General features: G+C 46.6%; 1 protein-coding gene across 2 annotated transcripts in view; it reads left to right on the forward strand.

The window, feature by feature from the left end:
* BCAN (brevican) overlaps positions 1-18735 on the forward strand; it is a 114368-nt gene extending 95633 nt beyond the window's left edge. For both annotated transcript variants that reach the window (XM_069727675.1, XM_069727681.1), the window contains exons 12-14: positions 16758-16902; positions 17022-17204; positions 17928-18735. In XM_069727675.1, the coding sequence (XP_069583776.1) occupies positions 16758-16902; positions 17022-17204; positions 17928-17938 (339 nt within the window). In that variant the 3' untranslated portion in view covers positions 17939-18735. The remainder of the gene's footprint in view (positions 1-16757; positions 16903-17021; positions 17205-17927) is intronic.
* Positions 18736-22939: the final 4204 nt, after the last annotated feature.

Raw genomic sequence — 22939 nt, forward strand, 5'->3', positions numbered from 1 at the left:
AATAGGAGAAATTGGACCCCAAATATTGTTGTCCAGTTTGTCCTGAGTACGCTGATACCCCATATGTGGGGGTAAACCACTGTTTGGGCGCACGGCAGGGCTCGGAAGGGATGGCACGCCATTTGGCTTTTTAAATGGAAAATTAGCTCCAATCATTAGCGGACACCATGTCACGTTTGGAGAGCCCCTGTGTGCCTAAACATTGGAGATCCCCCAGAAATGACACCATTTTGGAAATTAGACCCCCAAAGGAACTAATCTAGATGTGTGGTGAGGACTTTGAACCCCCAAGTGCTTCACAGAAGTTTATAACGCAGAGCCATGAAAATAAAAAAAAAAAAATTATTTTCTCAAAAATGATCTTTTAGCCTGCAATTTTTTATTTTCCCAAGGGTAACAGGAGAAATTTGACCCCAAAAGTTGTTGTCCAGTTTCTCCTGAGTACGCTGATACCCCATATGTGGGGGTAAATCACTGTTTGGGCACATGCCGGGGCTCGGAAGTGAAGTAGTGACGTTTTGAAATGCAGACTTTGATGGAATGCTCTGTGGGCGTCACGTTGCGTTTGCAGAGCCCCTGATGTGGCTTAACAGTAGAAACCCCCCAGAAGTGACCCCATTTTGGAAACTAGACCCCGAAAGGAACTTATCTAGATGTGTGGTGAGCACTTTGAACCCCCAAGCGCTTCATAGAAGTTTATAATGCAGAGCCGTGAAAATAATAAATACGTTTTCTTTCCTCAAAAATAATTATTTAGCCCAGAATTTTTTAATTTTCCCAAGGGTAACAGGAGAAATTTGACCCAAATATTTGTTGTCCAGTTTCTCCTGAGTACGGTGATACCCCATATGTGGGGGTAAACTACTGTTTGGGCACATGCCGGGGCTTGGAATTGAAGTAGTGACGTTTTGAAATGCAGACTTTGATGGAATGCTCTGCGGGCGTCACGTTGCGTTTGCAGAGCCCCTGATGTGCCTAAACAGTAGAAACCCCCCACAAGTGACCCCATTTTGGAAACTAGACCCCGAAAGGAACTTATCTAGATGTGTGGTGAGCACTTTGAACCCCCAAGTGCTTCATAGAAGTTTATAATGCAGAGCCGTGAAAATAATAAATACGTTTTCTTTCCTCAAAAATAATTATTTAGCCCAGAATTTTTTATTTTCCCAAGGGTAACAGGAGAAATTGGACCCCAAAAGTTGTTGTCCAGTTTCTCCTGAGTACGCTGATACCCCATTAGTGGGGGTAAACCACTGTTTGGACACACGTCGGGGCTCAGAAGGGAAGTAGTGACTTTTGAAATGCAGACTTTGATGGAATGGTCTGCGGGTGTCACGTTGCGTTTGCAGAGCCCCTGGTGTGCCTAAACAGTAGAAACCCCCACAAGTGACCCCATTTTAGAAACTAGACCCCCCAAGGAACTTATCTAGATATGTGGTGAGCACTTTGAACCCCCAAGTGCTTCACAGACGTTTACAACGCAGAGCCGTGAAAATAAAAAATCATTTTTCTTTCCTCAAAAATTATGTTTTAGCAAGCATTTTTTTAGATTCACAAGGGTAACAGGAGAAATTGGACCCCAGTAATTGTTGCGCAGTTTGTCCTGAGTATGCTGGTACCCCATATGTGGGGGTAAACCACTGTTTGGGCACACGTCAGGGCTCGGAAGTGAGGGAGCACCATTTGACTTTTTGAATACGAGATTGGCTGGAATCAATGGTGGCGCCATGTTGCGTTTGGAGACCCCTGATGTGCCTAAACAGTGATAACCCCTCAATTCTAACTCCAACACTAACCCCCCCACACCCCTAACCCTAATCCCAACTGTAGCCATAACCCTAATCACAACCCTAACCACAACCCTAATTCCAACCCTAACCCTAAGGCTATGTGCCCACGTTGCGGATTCGTGTGAGATATTTCCGCACCATTTTTGAAAAATCCGCGGGTAAAAGGCACAGCGTTTTACCTGCGAATTTTCCGCGGATTTCCAGTGTTCTTTGTGCGGATTTCACCTGCGGATTCCTATTGAGGAACAGGTGTAAAACGCTGCGGAATCCGCACAAAGAATTGACATGCTGCAGAAAATACAACGCAGCGTTTCCGCTCGGTATTTTCCGCACCATGGGCACAGCGGATTTGGTTTTTCATATGTTTACATGGTACTGTAAACCTGATGGAACACTGCTGCGAATCCGCAGCGGCCAATCCGCAGCCAAATCCGCACAGTGTGCACATAGCCTAATTCTAAAGGTATGTGCACACGCTGCAGAAAACGCTGCGGATCCGCAGCAGTTTCCCATGAGTTTACAGTTCAATGTAAACCTACGGGAAACAAAAATCGCTGTACACATGCTGCAGAAAAACTGCACGGAAACGCAGCGGTTTACATTCCGCAGCATGTCACTTATTTGTGCGGATTCCGCAGCGGTTTTACAACTGCTCCAATAGAAAATCGCAGTTGTAAAACCGCAGTGAAATGCGCAGAAAAAAACGCGGTAAATCCGCCATAAATCTGCAGCGGTTTAGCACTGCGGATTTATCAAATCCGCAGCGGAAAAATCCGCAGAGAACCAGAATACGTGTGCACATACCGAAAACCTAACCCTACCCCTAACCCTACCCCTAACCCTACCCCTAGCCCTAACCCTACCCCTACCCCTAGCCCTAACCCTAGCCCTACCCCTACCCCTAACCCTACCACTAACCCTAGCCCTAACCCTAGCCCTAACCCTACCCCTACCCCTAGCCCTAACCCTAGCCCTAACCCTACCCCTAACCCTACCCCTAGCCCTAACCCTACCCCTAACCCTAGCCCTAACCCTACCCCTAACCCTACCCCTAGCACTAACCCTACCCCTATCCCTAACCCTACCCCTAACCCTAACCCTACCCCTAACCCTACCCCTAACCCTACCCCTAACCCTATTCTAACATTAGTGGAAAAAAAAAAATTCTTTATTTTTTTATTGTCCCTACCTATGGGGGTGACAAAGGGGGGGGGGTCATTTATTATTTTTTTTATTTTGATCACTGAGATATAATCTATCTCAGTGATCAAAATGCACTTTGGAACGAATCTGCCGGCCGGCAGATTCGGCGGGCGCACTGCGCATGCGCCCGCCATTTTGGAAGATGGCGGCGCCCAGGGAGAAGATGGACGGGACCCCGGCTGGATCGGTAAGTATGATGGGGTGGGGGGGACCACGGGGTGGGGGGGGACCACGGGGAGGGGACCACGGGGGGGGATCGGAGCACGGGGGGGGGGAATCGGAGCGCGGGAGGGGTGGAACGGAGCACGGGGGGCGTGGAACGGAGCACAGGGGGGCTGGAATGGAGCACGGGGGGGTGGAACCGAGCACTGGGGGGGTGGATCGGAGTGCAGGGGGGGGTGATTGGAGCACGGGGGGTGATTGGAGCACGGGGGGAGCGGACAAGAGCACGGGGGGGAGCGGAGCACTGGACAGAGGGGAGCCGGAGCAGTGTACCGGCCAGATCGGGGGGCTGGGGGGGCGATCGGTGGGGTGGGGTGTGGGCACATTAGTATTTCCAGCCATGGCCGATGATATTTCAGCATCGGCCATGGCTGGATTGTAATATTTCACCCGTTATAATAGGTGAAATATTACAAATCGCTCTGATTGGCAGTTTCACTTTCAACAGCCAATCAGAGCGATCGTAGCCACGAGGGGGTGAAGCCACCCCCCCTGGGCTAAACTACCACTCCCCCTGTCCCTCGGGTGAAATGGGAGTTAACCCTTTCACCCGATCTGCAGGGACGCGATCTTTCCATGACGCCGCATAGGCATCATGGGTCGGATTGGCACCGACTTTCATGACGCCTACGTGGCGTCATGGGTCGGGAAGGGGTTAAATAGAGCAGCACCTAACGACCTAACCTCATCACCTGAGGAAGGAAACTCAGAAGTCGCAGCCCCACTCACATCCACCAGATGAAGCTCATGGACAGAACCAACCGAAGTACCACTCATGACCACAAGAGGGAGCTTGACCACAGAATTCACAACACAAAACAATATGGTACATACAATTACATAAAATGAATGGGATAAAAAAAGAAAATTATTAAACCAGAAGTTACAGAAATGACTTGAGCTGAGGGAGGTACTCCTGAAAACACGTGTTAGAGCAAAGTGTGAGCACTACTGTGAGAGGTGCACAAGTAGGTTTCCACAGCGTGTATATAGATAAAGAGAACCTGGCATTCAGCTTAAGTTTTTAACAGCACTAGATTTATTCGTAGTACCAGTAAACGTTTCGGTCACAGGAGACCTTCATCAGTTACATACTAATAAAGTTGAAAGAAATGCGTGAAGTTGATCATAAATCCGTGATCACCTGCTCTGATTGCTTAGGATAAACCGTCCATCTAGCCAGATGGAAAAGGAGATTGTGCTTAGAGGACAGGAGGTCCAGAGTGAGACACGGAGTCCACCGCTAGTCTGTCTCGTGGGTGTGATGGACTAATATCGACCCGGCTTGTTTGACTATCCTGCTGCCACCTGGTGATAGCCTTGCTGCTGCACTGCAGGTCTTCTCTTGCAGTGTGCAGTCCTCCCGCCACTCTGTTGCCATCTAGTGGAGCTTGCATCTACCTTCATAGCAGCAGCGTGACACTAGGCCTTTCAGAATTTTATGAGATCCCCAACTTACAGGTATCTTCGCCCATGGAGGTCTGTTATGATCTGGTGGCCTAGGAGCAGCATGAGACGTACTCTGGAGAAGGTGGTACCTGTACTGACCGCAGACCCTGAACTTAGCCTCGCAACTAGAAGTAGCCGTGGGATGTACCTAACACTCCCTAGACACCTCGACACAGCCTAAGAACTAACTTCCCCCAAAGATAGAAACGGGAAAACTATCTTGCCTCAGAGAAAATCCCCAAAGGATAGACAGCCCCCCACAAATATTGACTGTGAGAGGAGAGGGAAATGACATACGCAGACTGAAATAAGGATTTAGCAAAGGAGGCCTTTCTAGCTAAAAAGAAAGAATAGGACAGAGTACTATGCAGTCAGTATTAAAACACTAGAAAATATCCACCACAGAAAATACAAATCTCCACATCTGACTAAAGACATGGAGGGTATATCTGCATCTCCAGAGATACAGCTTGGCTGCAAAAAATCCCTACACAGACAAAGCTGGACAAGACAAAACAAGAAAATGCACTGAACTATAAGGCCCACAGCATGTGGACAGCAAAAACAAAGCCAGAACGTATCTTTGTTGAAAAGAGCAGCAAAACAGGAGAGACCAGGTAGGGATGTGAATCCTCCAAAAACAATGGACAACTGGCACTGACTAAAGGATCAAGCAAGACTAAATAGCCCAGTCCAAATTGCAATAAGTGGACACACTTGATAAATGCTGCGATCCAAGACAGCAGCACTACCACTCATAACCACCGGAGGGAGCACAAGAACAGAATTCACAACATACACCCCCCTTGAGGAGGGGTCACCGAACCCTCACCAGAGCCCCCAGGCCGATCAGGACGAGCCAAATTAAAGGCACGAACCAAATCGTCAGCATGAACATCGGAGGCAACAACCCAAGAATTATCCTCCTGGCCATAACCATTCCATTTGACAAAATACTGAAGCTTCCGCCTCGAAAAACGAGAATCCAAAATCTTCTCAACCACATACTCCAACTCCCCATCGATCAACACCGGGGCCGGAGGATCAACAGAGGGAACAACGGGCACCACATACTTCCGCAACAAAGATCTATGGAAAACATTATGGATGGAAAAAGAGGCTGGAAGGGCCAAACGAAAAGACACTGGATTGATAATCTCAGAAATCCTATAAGGACCAATAAACCGAGGCTTGAACTTAGGGGAAGAAACCTTCATAGGAACATGACGGGAAGACAACCAGACCAAATCCCCAACCCGAAGCCGGGAACCAACACACCGATGACAGTTAGCAAAACGCCGAGCCTCCTCCTGAGACAACACCAAATTGTCCACCACATGAGCCCAAATTTGCTGCAGCCTGTCAACTACAGAATCCACCCCAGGACAATCAGAAGGCTCAACCTGCCCTGAAGAAAAACGAAGATGAAAACCAAAATTACAAAAAAAAGGCGAAACCAAGGTAGCAGAACTAGCCCGATTATTAAGGGCAAACTCGGCCAATGGCAAGGAAGCCACCCAATCATCCTGATCAGCAGACTCAAAGCATCTCAAATAAGTTTCCAAAGTCTGATTAGTTCGCTCGGTTTGGCCATTTGTCTGAGGATGAAATGCGGAAGAAAAAGACAAATCAATGCCCAGCCTAGCACAAAAGGCCCGCCAAAACCTAGAAACTAACTGGGAACCTCTATCGGACACAATATTCTCCGGAATGCCATGCAAACGAACCACATGCTGAAAAAACAATGGAACCAAATCAGAAGAGGAAGGCAATTTAGGCAAAGGTACCAAATGAACCATCTTAGAAAACCGATCACAAACCACCCAGATAACCGACATCCTCTGGGAAACCAGAAGATCTGAAATAAAATCCATAGAAATATGCATCCAAGGCCTCTCAGGGACCGGCAAAGGCAGAAGCAACCCACTAGCACGGGAACAACAAGGCTTGGCCCGCGCACAAGTCCCACAGGACTGCACAAAAGAACACACATCCCGCGACAAAGAAGGCCACCAAAAGGACCTACCAACCAAATCTCTGGTACCAAAAATTCCAGGATGGCCAGCCAACACAGAACAATGAACCTCAGATATCACTTTACTAGTCCATCTATCAGGAACAAACAGTTTCCCCACTGGACAGCGGTCAGGTTTATCAGCCTGAAATTCCTGAAGAGCCCGTCAGGGGAGATGGCAGAAAGAATCACCCCTTCCTTCAGAATGCCGACCGGCTCAAGGACCCCAGGAGAATCAGGCAAAAAACTCCTAGAGAGGGCATCAGCCTTAACATTCTTAGAACCCGGAAGATACGAGACCACAAAATCAAAATGGGAGAAAAACAGGGACCATCGAGCCTGTCTATGGTTCAGACGTTTGGCACACTCGAGGTAAGTCAGATTCTTATGATCGGTCAGGACCACAATATGGTGCTTGGCCTCCTCAAGCCAATGTCGCCACTCCTCAAATGCCCACTTCATAGCCAACAACTCCCGATTGCCGACATCATAATTGCGTTCCGCAGGCGAAAACTTCCGAGAAAAGAAGGCACACGGTTTCATCAAGGAACCATCAGAATTCCTCTGAGACAAAACGGCCCCTGCCCCAATCTCAGACGCGTCAACCTCAACCTAAAATGGAAGAGAAACATCCGGCTGACGCAACACAGGGGCAGAAGTAAATCGGCGTTTAAGCTCCTGAAAGGCAGAAACAGCCGCGGAGGACCAATTTGTCACATCAGCGCTTTTCTTCATCAAATCGGTCAGAGGTTTCACCACACTGGAGAAGTTGGCAATGAAACGACGGTAAAAATTAGCAAAGCTCAAGAATTTCTGAAGACTCTTCACAGATGTGGGCTGAATCCAATCATGAATGGCCTGAACCTTAACCGGATCCATTTCTATAGATGAGGGAGAAAAAATGTAGCCCAAAAAAGAAACCTTCTGTACTCCAAAGAGGCACTTAGACCCCTTAACAAATAAAGCATTATCACGGAGGATTTGAAATACCATCCTGACCTGTTTCACATGAGACTCCCAATCATCGGAAAAAATCAAAATATCATCCAAATATACAATCATGAATTTATCCAGATAACTCCAAAAGATATCATGCATGAAAGACTGGAACACAGATGGGGCATTAGAGAGTCCGAATGGCATCACAAGGTATTCAAAATGGCCTTCGGGCGTATTAAATGCAGTTTTCCATTCGTCACCCTGCTTAATACGAACAAGATTATATGCCCCTCGAAGGTCAATCTTAGTAAACCAACTAGCCCCCTTAATCCTAGCAAACAAATCAGTAAGCAAAGGCAAAGGGTATTGAAATTTGACCGTGATCTTATTCAAGAGGCGATAATCAATACAGGGTCTCAAGGAGCCATCCTTCTTGGCAACAAAAAAAAACTTGCTCCCAATGGTGAAGAAGATGGCCGAATATGCCCCTTCTCCAAAGACTCCTTAATATAACTCCGCATGGCGGCATGTTCTGGCACAGACAGGTTGAAAAGTCGGCCCTTAGGGAACTTACAACCTGGAATCAAGTCAATAGCACAATCACAGTCCCTATGCGGTGGAAGGGAACTGGATTTGGGCTCATCGAATACATCCTGGAAATCTGACAAAAACTCAGGAATTTCAGAAGAGGGGGAAGAGGAAATTGACATCAAAGGAACGTGACCATGAACCCCCTGACAACCCCAACTAGTCACAGACATAGATTTCCAATCTAACACCGGGTTATGTACCTGTAACCATGGAAAACCCAGCACAATAGCATCATGCAAATTATGCAACACCAGAAAACGACAATCTTCCTGATGGGCTGGCGCCATGCACATGGTCAGCTGTGTCCAAAACTGAGGTTTATTTTTAGCCAACGGTGTAGCATCAATGCCCCTTAAAGGAATAGGGTTCTGCAAAGGCTGCAAGGGGAAACCACAACGTCTGGCAAATTCTAAGTCCATTAAGTTCAGAGCGGTGCCTGAATCCACAAATGCCATGACAGAAAATGACGATAATGAGCAGATCAAGGTCACAGATAACAGAAATTTAGGTTGTACAGTACTGATGGTAACAGAACTAGCGATTCCCTTTGTACGCTTAGGGCAATCAGAAATAACATGAGCAGAATCGCCGCAATAAAAACACAACCTATTCTGACGCCTGAATCTTTGTCGTTCAACTCTAGACAAAATCCTATCACACTGCATAGGCTCAGGGCTCCGCTCGGAGGACAACGCCACAGTGTGCACAACTCTGCGCTCGTGCAAGCGCCAATCAATCTGAATGGCCAGAGACATAGAATCACTCAGGCCAGCAGGCGTGGGGACCCCCACCATAACATCTTTAACGGATTCAGAAAGACCCTTTCTGAAAATTGCCGCCAAGGCATCCTCATTCCATTTAGTCAATACAGACCATTTTCTAAATTTCTGGCAATACGATTCTGCCGCTTCTTGAACCTGACACAGGGCCAACAAGGTCTTCTCTGCATGATCCACTGAATTAAGTTCATCATACAATAACCCTAGCGCCTGAAAAAAGGTGTCTACATTAAGCATAGCAGGATTCCCAGATTCCAGGGAAAATGCCCAATCCTGAGGATCACCACGCAGCAGGGAAATAACAATTTTAACCTGCTGAATGGGATCACCAGAAGAACGAGGTTTCAGAGCAAAAAACAGTTTACAGTTATTTTTAAAGCTCAAAAATTTGGACCTGTCCCCAAAAAACAAATCAGGAGTTGGAATTCTAGGCTCTAAAACCAGAGTCTGAACGATATACTCGGAAATACTCTGAACTCTAGCATCAAGTTGGTCCACACGAGAAACCAATCCCTGAACCTCCATGCCAGCACCAAACTCCTGAGCCACCCAGAGGGAAAGAGGGAAGAAAAGACAAAACAGACTACAGAAAAAAAAATGGCTCAGCACTTTTCTTCCCTTCTTTTGAGATGCGTTTAACTCATTGTTGGCCAGTTGTACTGTTATGATCTGGTGGCCTAGGAGCAGCATGAGACGTACTCTGGAGAAGGTGGTACCTGCACTGACCGCAGACCCTGAACTTAGCACCGCAACTAGAAGTAGCCGTGGGATGTACCTAACACTCCCTAGACACCTCGACACAGCCTAAGAACTAACTTCCCCTAAAGATAGAAATGGGAAAACTATCTTGCCTCAGAGAAAACCCCCAAAGGATAGACAGCCCCCCACAAATATTGACTGTGAGAGGACAGGGAAATGACATACGCAGACTGAAATAAGGATTTAGCAAAGGAGGCCTTTCTAGCTAAAAAGAAAGAATAGGACAGAGTACTATGCAGTCAGTATTAAAACACTAGAAAATATCCACCACAGAAAATACAAATCTCCACATCTGACTAAAGACATGGAGGGTATATCTGCATCTCCAGAGATACAGCTTGGCTGCAAAAAATCCCTACACAGACAAAGCTGGACAAAACAAAACAAGAAAATGCACTGAACTATAAGGCCCACAGCATGTGGACAGCAAATACAAAGCCAGAACTTACCTTTGTTGAAAAGAACAGCAAAACAGGAGAGACCAGGTAGGGATGTGAATCCTCCAAAAACAATGGACAACTGGCACTGACTAAAGGATCAAGCAAGACTAAATAGTCCAGTCCAAATTGCAATAAGTGGACACACCTGATAAATACTGCGATCCAAAGACAGCAGCACTACCACTCATAACCACCGGAGGGAGCCCAAGAGCAGAATTCACAACAGAGGTCCCAGGTGGTAGATATTGTTGTCATGTTTCTATTCACGATTTTACCTGTCTATAGAGATGAAACTTGGTATGGATAGTGCCATCCATCGGAGCAATATTAAGTTTGAGAGATTCTGGCAGCCTTATGGTGATGTGAGTGTATGTGTTATGTTCATTCCTTACCTGCTATGCCAAAAATATACTGTATCTCCCATAAATATCGGATTGACGCAAACCCCAGTATTTAGCACTGACCACTGGCTCCAAAAGGTCTCAGAAAAATCCTTTGAACAGAGGAAACCCCTATAATTCCCCGGCAATTAAAAAAATGAATCCCAGCTTTGGTGTTTAGCTCCCAGAGTAGTGTGATGGGTTGACTCACTCGGCTACTTCCAGAAGTACAGTACAGACCAAATGTTTGGACACACCTTCTCATTTAAAGATTTTTCTGTATTTTCATGACTATGAAAATTGTACATTCACACTGAAGGCATCAAAACTATGAATTAACACATGCGGAATTATATACTTAACAAAAAAGTGTGAAACAACTGAAAATATGTCTTATATTCTAGGTTCTTCCAAGTAGCCACCTTTTGCTTTGATGACTGCTTTGCACACTCTGGGAATTCTCTTGATGAGCTTCAAGAGGTAGTCACCGGGAATGGTTTTCACTTCACAGGTGTGCCCTGTCAGGTTTAGTAAGTGGGATTTCTTGCCTTATAAATGGGGTTGGGACCATCAGTAGTGTTGTGCAGAAGTCTGGTGGATACACAGCTGATAGTCCTACTGAATAGACTGTTAGAATTTGTATTATGGCAAGAAAAAAGCAGCTAAGTAAAGAAAAACGAGTGGCCATCATTACTTTAAGAAATGAAGGTCAGTCAGTCAAAGTTTGTAAAACTTTGAAAGTGTCCCCAAGTCTAGTTGCAAAAACCATCAAGGGCTACAAAGAAACTGGCTGACAAGAGGACCGCCCCAGAAAGGAAGACCAAGAGTCACCTCTGCTTCTGAGGATAAGTTTATCCAAGTCACAAGTCTCAGAAATCACAGGCTAATAGCAGCTCAGATTAGAGACCAGGTCAATGCCACACAGAGTTCTAGCAGCAGACACTTCTCTACAACAACTGTTAAGAGGAGACTTTGTGCAGCAGGCCTTCATGGTAAAATAGCTGCTAGGAAACCACTGCTAAGGACAGGCAACAGGCAGAAGAGACTTGTTTGGGCTAAAGAACACAAGGAATGGACATTAGACCAGAGGAAATCTGTGCTTTGGTCTGATGAGTCCAAATTTGAGATTTTTGGTTCCAACCACGTGTCTTTGTGCAATGCAAAAAAGGTGAACGGATGGACTCTACATGCCTGATTCCCACCGTGAAGCATGGAGGAGGAGGTGTAATGGTGTGGGGGTGCTTTGCTGGTGACACTGTTGGGGATTTATTCAAAATTGAAAGCATACTGAACCAGCATGGCTACCACAGCATCTTGCAGCGGCATGCTATTCCATCTGGTTTGCGCTTAGTTGGACCATTATTTATTTTTCAACAAGACAATGACCCCAAACACACCTCCAGGCTGTGTAAGGGCTATTTAACCAAGAACGAGAGTGATTGGGTGCTACGCCAGATGACCTGGACTCCACAGTCACCAAACCTGAACCCAATCGAGATGGTTTGGGTTGAGCTGGACCGCAGAGTGAAGGCAAAAGGGCCACAAGTGCTAAGCATCTCTGGGAACTCCTTCAAGATTGTTGGAAGACCATTTCCGGTGACTACCTCTTGAAGCTCATTAAGAGAATGCCAAGAGTGTGCAAAGCAGTCATCAAACAAAAGGTGGCTACTTTGAAGAACCTAGAATATAAGACATAATTTCAGTTGTTTCACACTTTTTTGTTAAGAATATAATTCCACATGTGTTAAGTCATAGTTTTGACCCCTTCAGTGTGAATTTACAATTTTCATAGTCATGAAAATACTGAAAAATCTTCAAATGGGAAAGTGTGTCCAAACTTTTGGTCTGTACTGTAGACACAGGAACGCTTCTTGTGATAAATCACCTGCTGGTTTATTATGAGGCAGCATAACCTATAGCAGGGTTCAACAAAGTAAACATGGCCTTTCTGGCATAACGGCAAAACAAAAAGACTACATATATCAAAGTGCATATGTCTGAGGGGTTCGCCTGGTTAGACCACCATGTGTCTTCACCTCCACCTGGAGCCACATCTGGAGTCTCTCCTCTCCAAACCACAACACACAGAGAAAAAAAACAGTGGCTGTACATTTAACATCCCAGCCACACCCTTGAGGTTGAGATATGGTGAGTAGGTGTCGCAACCATCTCTTACCTACTTACCTACAAACCTGTCCCATAACATGGCTGATTAGCTCCTTCAGCACATCGCATGCTGGAGAGAAACTTGCGGGTTTCTAGAACAGGGAAGAAAGCAATCTTCATGACACATATCTCCTCTAATATACTGTGCCAGTGACCCTGACACAGATATTCTGTTGCATTTACCTATTCACTGCAGGATTCCCCTACTTCAAAGGAGGTTAAGTGTCAGTTCCCTTCTACTTCTCCAGTTTTTCCTATTTCCCAGCTATAATTAATCCCATATGTTCAACTTGTGGGTGATAATGTTTCTCTATGACAATGGTAGATGAAATAAGAAATCAACTGTTAGGCGTCGGGATTCTCCCGCTGTGCGGGATAGATCCCAAGCAGTGCCTGGTGCTGTGGTCTCCCATTCTGGTCCAGCCACTGCTTAGCATAGATGTCGCTCCCAATGTCTTGCTCAGGCTCCTGGTATTCGGTTGGTTACTGCTGGCTCTCCAGCTAAGTCTATGGTAACCAGCGATATGCAGATACAGCTTGACGCTTAGGAGTCTAAGTCCAGAGTTCACCCTACTGAGCATGTCAGTGATGTGCCATCTGCTCATTGGTAATTGGACGGTAGCTGCTAAGGTGATGTGGCAGCACTGGGATTGGCCAGTGGGCGATGTCTCGGCTGAATGGGTGTGAGTGTTTGAGGTGGAGCCTAGGACATAAAAGGGGTCCAGCGGCGCACATCGGCATGCTACAATCACTTTTGTGTGGTGTATGTGAGTGGATACACTACCACTCTGTTTGCATGTGTCACTCTAAACTCTGAGACCTTGCGTAGGCAGGTAGGGTCAGGACTGGGTTTCCTTCCCTTGGCTAAGCATCTGTCTCCTTCATGTGTTGCAGTTAGCACAGTTGAATTACAGAGCAAATCCAACCCTCAGGCTACTCCTTTCAGGGAAAGCGACAGGGCTTTGTACCTAGCATCATATGAGTTATTTTCTTTTGGCTCAGCATCTGCTTCATTCTTGACACAGTTTAGTAGCAGAGCGAGCACAACCTACACGCTATTGGAGCGCCCCCAGACGCAGGGCCGCGGGGTACTCGGTACCGGTCCTCTCTGTCTCGGTTCTAGGGTTGTCACGGTGGCTGGACCTGGTCCGTGACCCTGCTAAGGGGCGTCCAATGAAAGGTGATGCGTTTGTCAAGATTTTGTGATGCCACCTGTGGTATTCGGTCAGGGTGACCGATGCTGCTTGAGGCCCACTGGGATGGTGTTATGGCAGCTAGATGGTATATCTTCCCACATGTGAAGTATATCCCCAGGGCTTCCCAGTAGTGTAGGTGGTGATGATGCGAGGTGCAGGTAATAACGAGGACACAGGGTTGCAGTCTCTTTACCTTTTACTGAAGGCTTCGGGATCCGCAATCCAGAGCACTGTTAACAGGGCTGGCTGAGACCGGCCGGTCCGAAGGCACATCTAGAGTTCCCTTTGCAGGTGGAAATCGTTGCCTACCAACTAGCGCCTGTGTGTTGTAGTCCTTCCCTGCTGAGTACCACGGGATAGTCCTCAGAACTCTCGTATCAGTTCTTTCTCTTCTCCGTCCCCAAGTTTATCTGGCTAGGACGCACCTGTATGACGGGTAGGCTCAGAGCTATTCTGGGACCCTAGAGACACCCCTCTCCACGTTTGCCCCCTATGTCTGCTTAGGTGATTTAAGGTAGACAGCCAACCTGTAATCAACTGTCCTGCCGCTGTTTGAAGTAATGCTTGGAGTCAGTTACTTCCTCGGCGTTCCGGCCACCGGCTACGCACCTCAGTAGGATGTTACCGATCTCGGGGCACGACTCCAGGGCCGGCTCCAGGTTTTTGAGGGCCCCGGGCGAAAGAGTCTCAGTGGGCCCCCCCTTTAACACATACCCCGATTCATGATCGCATATAAACACAGCCATGTAGTATATAACACTGCCCACGTAGTATATAGCAGCCCATGTAGTATATAGCAGCCCACGTAGCATATAGCATCCCACGTAGTATATAGCAGCGCAGCCCACATAGTATATAGCAGCGCCACTCACTCATGCACTGGTAGGACTAGGAGCTCCTCCTGAATCTGCCTCATAACTTCAGCAGCACGGCAGCCAGCCAGGGGCGGAGATCAGAGCAGAGAACGTGCTCTCTCCCCCGACAAACAATGTCACACTGGCTGCCTTCTCTTAACCCCTATGTGTGTCTGCCTGGCTGCACTCACTGAGTGATAAGATGCTTGTGTCAGAGCTGGCACATAGGGGTTAAGAGAGCGCAGCCAGCAGTGACTTTATAGGCGGAGAGAGCATGTTATCTCCTGCTCTGCTCTCCCAGCTGTATCTATGACAGCATGAGTGGGCCCCCCTCTCTCCCCAGGGCCCCGGCATTTGCCCGCTGTGCCGGGTGCTGACGCCGGCCCTGCACGACTCCTACTGGTTCTCCTTGTGTTGTGATCTCGTTTCTCACTTCTCCACAATATACTTCGCTTCGTGTCCTTTCTTAGGATGCCGCCGCAAGGTAGTGCAGGTGCGGCTCCATCACATTCTGTCCTTTCTGCTAGGTACCTGCCAGGAACCCACCCCTGACAGGTCCTCCCTGGAGCTCTCCCAGGCTGCTTTCTGACTAACTTGCTAACCAACCCCCAGTTTTACCAGAGTGTGAGGAGTGGCCTAATACATAGTGCCTTTTGCTCCCCCTGGTGGCCGGAGTGTGAAGTGTAGTGTGTGACTGTGATACCTGGTCAGGTGAACTCCTTTAGTGCAATCAGACATAACATCACTCCTCTTAGTGGCAGAGCGACATTACTGCAACGACCAGGACTCTGGGGCGCTGCACTATCATCCCTGTGACATTTAACAGGTTATAGTACTCAGCATATTGTGTGCTGTACTGTTATGACCTGGTGGTAAGGACAATAATGGACCTGGTGGTTAAGAGCACACGGAATGACCTGATAGTTACAAATAATATAGGACGAGCTCTGAGACGTGGGAACTCTGCTGACCGCAATCCCTAATCCTATCACACACACTAGAAATAGCCGTGGATTGCTCCTAATGCTTTCTATGCAACTCGACACAGCCTAAGGAACTAGCTAGCCCTGAAGATAGAAAAATAAGCCTACCTTGCCCCAGAGAAACTCCCCAAAGGAAAAGGCAGCCCCCCACATATAATGACTGTGAGTAAAGATGAAAATACAAACACAGAGATGAAATAGATTTAGCAAAGTGAGGCCCGACTTACTGAACAGACTGAGGATAGGAAAGGTAACTTTGCGGTCAGCACAAAAAACTACAAAAAGACCACGCAGAGGGCGCAAAAGACCCTCCGCACCGACTCACGGTGCGGAGGCGCTCCCTCTGCGTCCCAGAGCTTCCAGCAAGCAAGACAAAAATTAAAATAGCAAGCTGGACAGAAAAATAGCAAACTAAAGAAAAACAAGCAGGAACTTAGCTTCTGCTGGGAAGACAGGTCACAAGAACGATCCAGGAGTGAACTAGACCAATACTGGAACATTGACAGGTGGCATGGAGCAATGATCTAAGTGGAGTTAAATAGAGCAGCCAGCTAACGAATTAACCTCGTCACCTGTGGAAGGAAACTCAGAAGCCGCAGCCCCATGGACAGAACCAGCCGAAGTACCATTCATGACCACAGGAGGGAGCTTGACAACAGAATTCACAACACTGTACCTTTCAGTGAAGAAACCGCGTTTGGTACTTTGAGTTCTGTTCATAGTCTGTGGAGTTAGCGCAGTTTGATTTAGGTTAACGCTCACTGCTTCATTCAGCTGTTGTTCACTAGCAGCAGTTATCCATCTCTGCACAGTGAACCCCGGGTTGCGCTTGCACTTAATTTTTTATTTGTATTTAGTGCAATCTGCCAAACCTAACATCAACTTTGACCCATTATCTCTTTAAAGGTGTCAAAGGACCAATGCTGTCTTCTACGTGCAATAATATAGACTCAGTCGAATCATAACTCTTTTATATTTTGCCTTTTTTTTAGCTTTTTGAAGATTGGAAACAAGGACAACCTGACAGCTATTTTCTCTCCGGTGAAGACTGTGTGGTAATGGGTTGGCATGATGGTGGTCTTTGGAGCGACGTCCCATGTAACTACCATCTGCCATATACTTGTAAAATGGGCCTGGGTAAGAATAACTACAAAGACTTCTTTCACCCTTCAAAAATGATGCTCGATAATGGAAGGTGAGATTTGATGTGCGAAACAGTTATTTTTTTTTTCATCACATATTCATATTGTTTTCAGTGTCCTGTGGTCCTCCACCAGAAGTGGATAATGCTTCTATATATGGCCGACCCAAAATACGATATCCAATCAGCTCTGTGGTAGGATATCGCTGTGAAGATGGTTTTGTTCAACGGAATTTACCCATCATCAGGTGCCAGTCGGACGGAGCATGGGAAGAACCACAAATAAACTGCTTACCTGGTAAGAAGCCGGAAAGGTGTCCTAATTGCCTTTTTGCAATTAATGAAAGGACATTGGCAAGATCTCACAAAATTAGTTTTAGCCGAGAGAACATCCAGTGTATGAGAGGACACCCCAGCCTCAAACTTAGCTCTAAATCCAGCTCTAGTTCTAACCCAAGCCCCAACCTTAGCCTTAATCCTATACCTTACTCTACCCAACTCCTAGCCATAATGGAGACATTTCTCTTTAACTTTCCCCACTCTTTGACACAGGGGACACCACATATTTTAAAAAACCTAGTAGATGTTTTATCACCTGCTCCCTCAGACTGCCACCCACAAAGAAAATCGGACCTATTTCCCCTAATATTTTCAAGGTGGTTGCATAACATACGTTGGGTACAATTGAGCACCCACCCCTCTCACCCCACTCCAATATGAGCAAGCCACCCCTCCTCTCTCCTTCTTGACGGATTTTGTAGTATATCTAAGGGTAGATTTTAGGGTATATTTTTGTTCCAATGGAAATTAGAGTCATCAACCCAGTCTGGCTTGGACAAGTGAGGGAAATTATCTGAAACTCTGGGGCATTCATTGTCTTGTGTGAATGTTTTCAGGTTGGTTGGACATATGAAAAGAAACTAGGCAACTGCTTGAAAATTGTCCATCTTTTTATAAGGAGTCCTTCTTTCATGGTAATTTTACTCACATTTTGCTATCTACCCTTTTGTTTTCTATGCAGCACTTCAATGATGTCACCACATCTCCAGATCCTAATCCATCTGCCACTCAAATAAGAAGTCTTGGCCAATTGTCACAGGCTCTATGACTCCCAAGACAAGGCCACGTTTGGCCAACACTCCACTAAAGCAGAGCCACAGGGAGGTGCTATATACTATAGTCTGTGGCCTGACTGTCCCATATCTTGAGCATTTATAACCCCTTCAATACACATAGTTTTCAATGACAAGCCAAGATACATGCTCCAGTTCAGATTATCCATAGATAGGATAGCGATTTTTTAAAATTATATCCCTTATGTATCTTCACTTTTTACAACATTTCCCTATTTATGCTGGGAGAAAAGGCGGCCATTTTGGTAGTGGCTAGGCTGTAACATGTTGAAAATCCTAGTCAAAAAGTAAAGATTTCCTTTAAAATATATACAAGTTGTAATAATTGTGAACTTGTATCCTCAACCATTCATGTTGATCATGTTGATAGTATCCATTGAACTCAGGTCATGGCTGCCCATCCGAATTACTGTAGTTACAGAAACATCAACCAGATCCACACTCCGTGCCACGATAGACAGTGTTCTCACTGATAAATGAGGAAAGATCTTGATTCAGACTGAAGAGTCCATTAATTTACAATCTGGTAGTACATTCTTAGCAGACAGTCTGTAAAAAAACATTCTGCAACTTTGGTTATCTGGTACCCAATGTTACAAATGGGGGAGGTGGAAGCAATGATTAGTATAAACTGGAATTATTTACTAATTATTGTAAGTGACTGAGATTTTGTTGAAATAAAAGTAAATAAATTGATTTTTTTTTTCATTCCATTTTCCTGATGTACCGTAAGTGACCCCTATATAAATAATTTTATACACACAGTCTATTAAAGTGCATATAATTAGAGAAAAATATTCGATATCAACACATCTCTAAATAAATTAGTTTAGGATCCATTCCATCAAAAAAATAATTTTAAAATATCAAATATTTATTCCAATAATTTTAAAACAATAGTAAACATTCAAGCAGGTAATGCAAACATATACTCATGTTCACAATCACGTTTATCCCTGAGGGTATTAGCTCCTTGGCATACCAAATGTTCTTGAAAAACTATCACTCTTAAGTGATATCGCTAGCGATCCGTGACGTTGCAGCGTCCTCGCTAACGATATCATCCAGTGTGACAGGCAGCAGCGATCAGGCCCCTGCTGTGATATCGCTGGTCGGGGCAGAAAGGCCAGAACTTTATTTCGTCGCTGGCTCTCCCGCTGACATCGCTGAATCGGCATGTGTGACACCGATTCAGCGATGTCTTCGCTGGTAACCAGGGCAAACATCGGGTTACTAAGCGCAGGGCCGTGCTTAGTAACCCGATGTTTACCCTGGTTACCATCCTAAAAGTAAAAAAAACAACCACTACATACTTACATTCCGGTGTCTGTCCCCGGCGCTCTGCTTCTCTGCTCTGGCTGTGAGCGCCGGGCAGCCGGAAAGCAGAGCGGTGACGTCACCACTCTGCTTTCCGGCCGCTGTGCTCACAGCCAGAGCAGAGAAGCAGAGCGCCGGGGACAAACAGCTGAAGGTAAGTATGTAGTGGTTGTTTTTTTTACTTTAACGATGGTAACCAGGGTAAACATCGGGTTACTAAGCGCGGCCCTGCGCTTAGTAACCCGATGTTTACCCTGGTTACCGGCATCGTTGGTCGCTGGAGAGCTGTCTGTGTGACAGCTCTCCAGCGACCAAACAGCGACGCTGCAGCGATCCGGATCGTTGTCGGTATCGCTGCAGCGTCGCTTAGTGTGACGGTACCTTTAGTCCATTAGAGAGTAGGTGCAGGACAAGATGAATAGTGACACAATATAATGATTGCATATGTGTATATCAAGATAAGTGTATGCATAAGAAACAAAGAACTACAGTTTAATATATACACTAGTTGGTGGCCCGATTCTAACGCATCGGGTATTCTAGAATATGTATGTCCACGTAGTATATTGCCCAGCCACGTAGTATATTGCCCAGTCACGTAGTATATTGCCCAGTCACGTAGTATATTGCCCAGCCACATAGTATATTGCCCAGTCACATAGTATATTGCCCAGCCACGTAGTATATTGCCCAGCCACATAGTTCACGTAGTATATTGCCCAGCCACATAGTATATTGCCCAGTCACGTAGTATATTGCCCAGTCACATAGTATATTGCCCAGCCACGTAGTATATTGCCCAGCCACGTAGTTCACGTAGTATATTGCCCAGCCACATAGTATATTGCCCAGCCACGTAGTATATTGCCCAGCCACGTAGTATATTGCCCAGTCACGTAGTATATTGCCCAGCCACATAGTATATTGCCCAGTCACATAGTATATTGCCCAGCCACGTAGTATATTGCCCAGCCACGTAGTTCACGTAGTATATTGCCCAGTCACATAGTATATTGCCCAGCTACGCACAGAGCCATGTAGTATACAGCAGAGAGCCACGTAGTATACAGCACAGAGCCACGTAGTATACTGCCCAGTCACGTAGTATACAGCACAGTCATGTAGTATACAGCACAGAGCCACAAAGTATACAGCACAGAGCCACGTAGTATACAGCACAGAGCCACGTAGTATATTGCCCAGTCACGTAGTATACAGCACAGTCACGTAGTATATTGGCCAGTCACGTAGTATGCACCATATCCCTGGTGGATACACCGCGGTCAACGCTGCCATTAACCCTGTGTGAGCGCTGACCGGAGGGGAGTATGCGGACGCCGGGCACTGACTGCGGGGAGGAAGGAGCGGCCATTTTTTTCCGGACTGTAGCCGTCGCTGATTGGTCGCGGCAGCTATGACAGGCAGCTGCCGAGACCAATCAACGAATGAATAACCGTGACAGAAGGACAGACAGACAGACGGAAGTGACCCTTAGACAATTATATAGTAGATAGTGTTTGAGTGGGTTTCCTCCGGATACTCCAGTTTCCTCCCACATTCTAAAGACATACTGATAGGGAATTTAGATTGTGAGCCCCAACGGGGACAGTGATGATAATGTGTGCAAACTGTAAAGCGCTGCAGAATATGCTAGCGCTATATAAAAATAAAGATTATTATTATTGTAGCTTCGACCACTTCACACCAGACAACTCCATGTCTGCCATCCAACTGCCTGCCCGTGTATGTGTATCCTCCCACAAATTAATTACAACACGCCTCTGTTCGCACAGTCTCTGAAGCATGTGCAGTGTGGAGTTCCACCTTGTTGCAACGTCGATGATTAGGCGATGCTGGGGAAGGTTCAAAGATCGCTGATGGTTCAGCATATGGCTGGAGTGTACGGGCGACCGGCAGATGTGCGAGCAAAGTCTTCGCACCTTCAGGAGCAGGGCTGGTAACTCCGGATAATTTTTCAGGAAGCACTGCACCACCAGGTTCAAAGTGTGAGCCAGGCAAGGTATGTGTTTCAGTTCTGAAAGGGCTATGGCAGCCATAAAATTCCTTCCGTTATCACTGACTACCTTGCCTGCCTCAAGATGTACACTGCCCAGCCATGACTGAATTTGTTGCTGCAAGTACTCGGCCAGTACTTCCGCAGTGTGTGTGTTGTCGCCCAAACACTTCATTTCTAACACAGCCTGCTGACGCTTACCACTAGCTGTTTGATAATGTGACACCTTGTGTGCAACACTGGCAGCTGTAGATGGAGTGGCCGTGTGACTGCGCTCTGTGGATGAGCTTTCGCTTCTGGAGGAGGAGGAGGAGGAAGATGGGTGGCGAACGCCTACAGCCAACTGTTTCCTAGACTGTGGGCTAGGCAGAACTGTCCAACTATGATTGTCCCCTGTGGATCCTGCATCCACAACATTAACCCAGTGTGCCGTGATGGACACGTAACGTCCCTGGCCATGCCTACTGGTCCACGCATCTGTTGTGAGGTTCACCTTTCTATTGACTGATTGCCTCAGTGCATGGACAATGCGGTCTTTGACATGCTGGTGGAGGGCTGGGATGGCTTTTCTCGCAAAGAATTGTCGACTGGGTAGGTCATAGCATAGTACTGCATTGGCCATCAGGGCTTTGAAAGCTTCGTTTTCAACCAACCGGTAGGGCATCATCTCTAACGAGATTAGTCTAGCAGTGTGGGCATTCAAACCCTGTGTACGTGGATGAGTACTTTCTTTTCCTAACGAGAGTCTCTTGTAGGGTGAGCTGGACAGGAGAGCTGCATATGGTGGAACTAGCAGGGGTGGTGGTGAACATGGCAGATTGAGAGAGGGTTGGTGATGGTATTCTTGATGTTGGCCTAGATCCAGTGTTTCTTTCCAAGAACCTTGTGATTCCCTGACTGCTTTGGCCTTGTGACGATACCTCCACATTTGCTGCTGGTGGTGTCCTAACTGGTGGGCTTACAGTGAGGGAAGCAATATAGCGTTGCTGACTACCTTCATTCTGAGCAGGTGCACCAACGGTACAGGACGTTTGGTAGTTAGTCCAGGCTTGCAAATGCATGCTGGTTAAATGTCTAAGCATGCACGTTGTATTTAAATTTTGGAGATTCTTCCATCTGCTAAAGGTTGTTGAGCATTTCTTACAGATAACTTTGCACTGATCATTCGGATCTTGGTTAAAAAATTGCCACACTACACTCTTACTACTATGGAATACCTTTTCAGGCATTGCACGCTGTGCTACTTTCACCGGATGGCCACGCTGTCCTAAAACTGTTTTTGTTTTTGACAAACGTTTTTGGCCTGATACGGGCCTGCCAGATGAAAACTGTTGCGATGTAGATGGCTGCTGCGGATCATCCTCCTCCGCTTCTAAGCTACTGGCAGCGGCACCCTCTTCCCCCAATGGCTGCCAATCTGGGTCAACAACTGGGTCATCTATCACCTCCTCTTCAATGTCATGTGCACCTTCCTCTGTGTCACCGTGTAAGGTGCTATAGCGTTTGGGACGGGGCACCATAGTCTCATCATGGTCAGACTCTGGCTCAGTACACTGCGAGGGCAATGTA

Source organism: Ranitomeya imitator, chromosome 1, assembly GCF_032444005.1.
Source record: "Ranitomeya imitator isolate aRanImi1 chromosome 1, aRanImi1.pri, whole genome shotgun sequence".
NCBI lineage: Eukaryota > Metazoa > Chordata > Amphibia > Anura > Dendrobatidae > Ranitomeya > Ranitomeya imitator.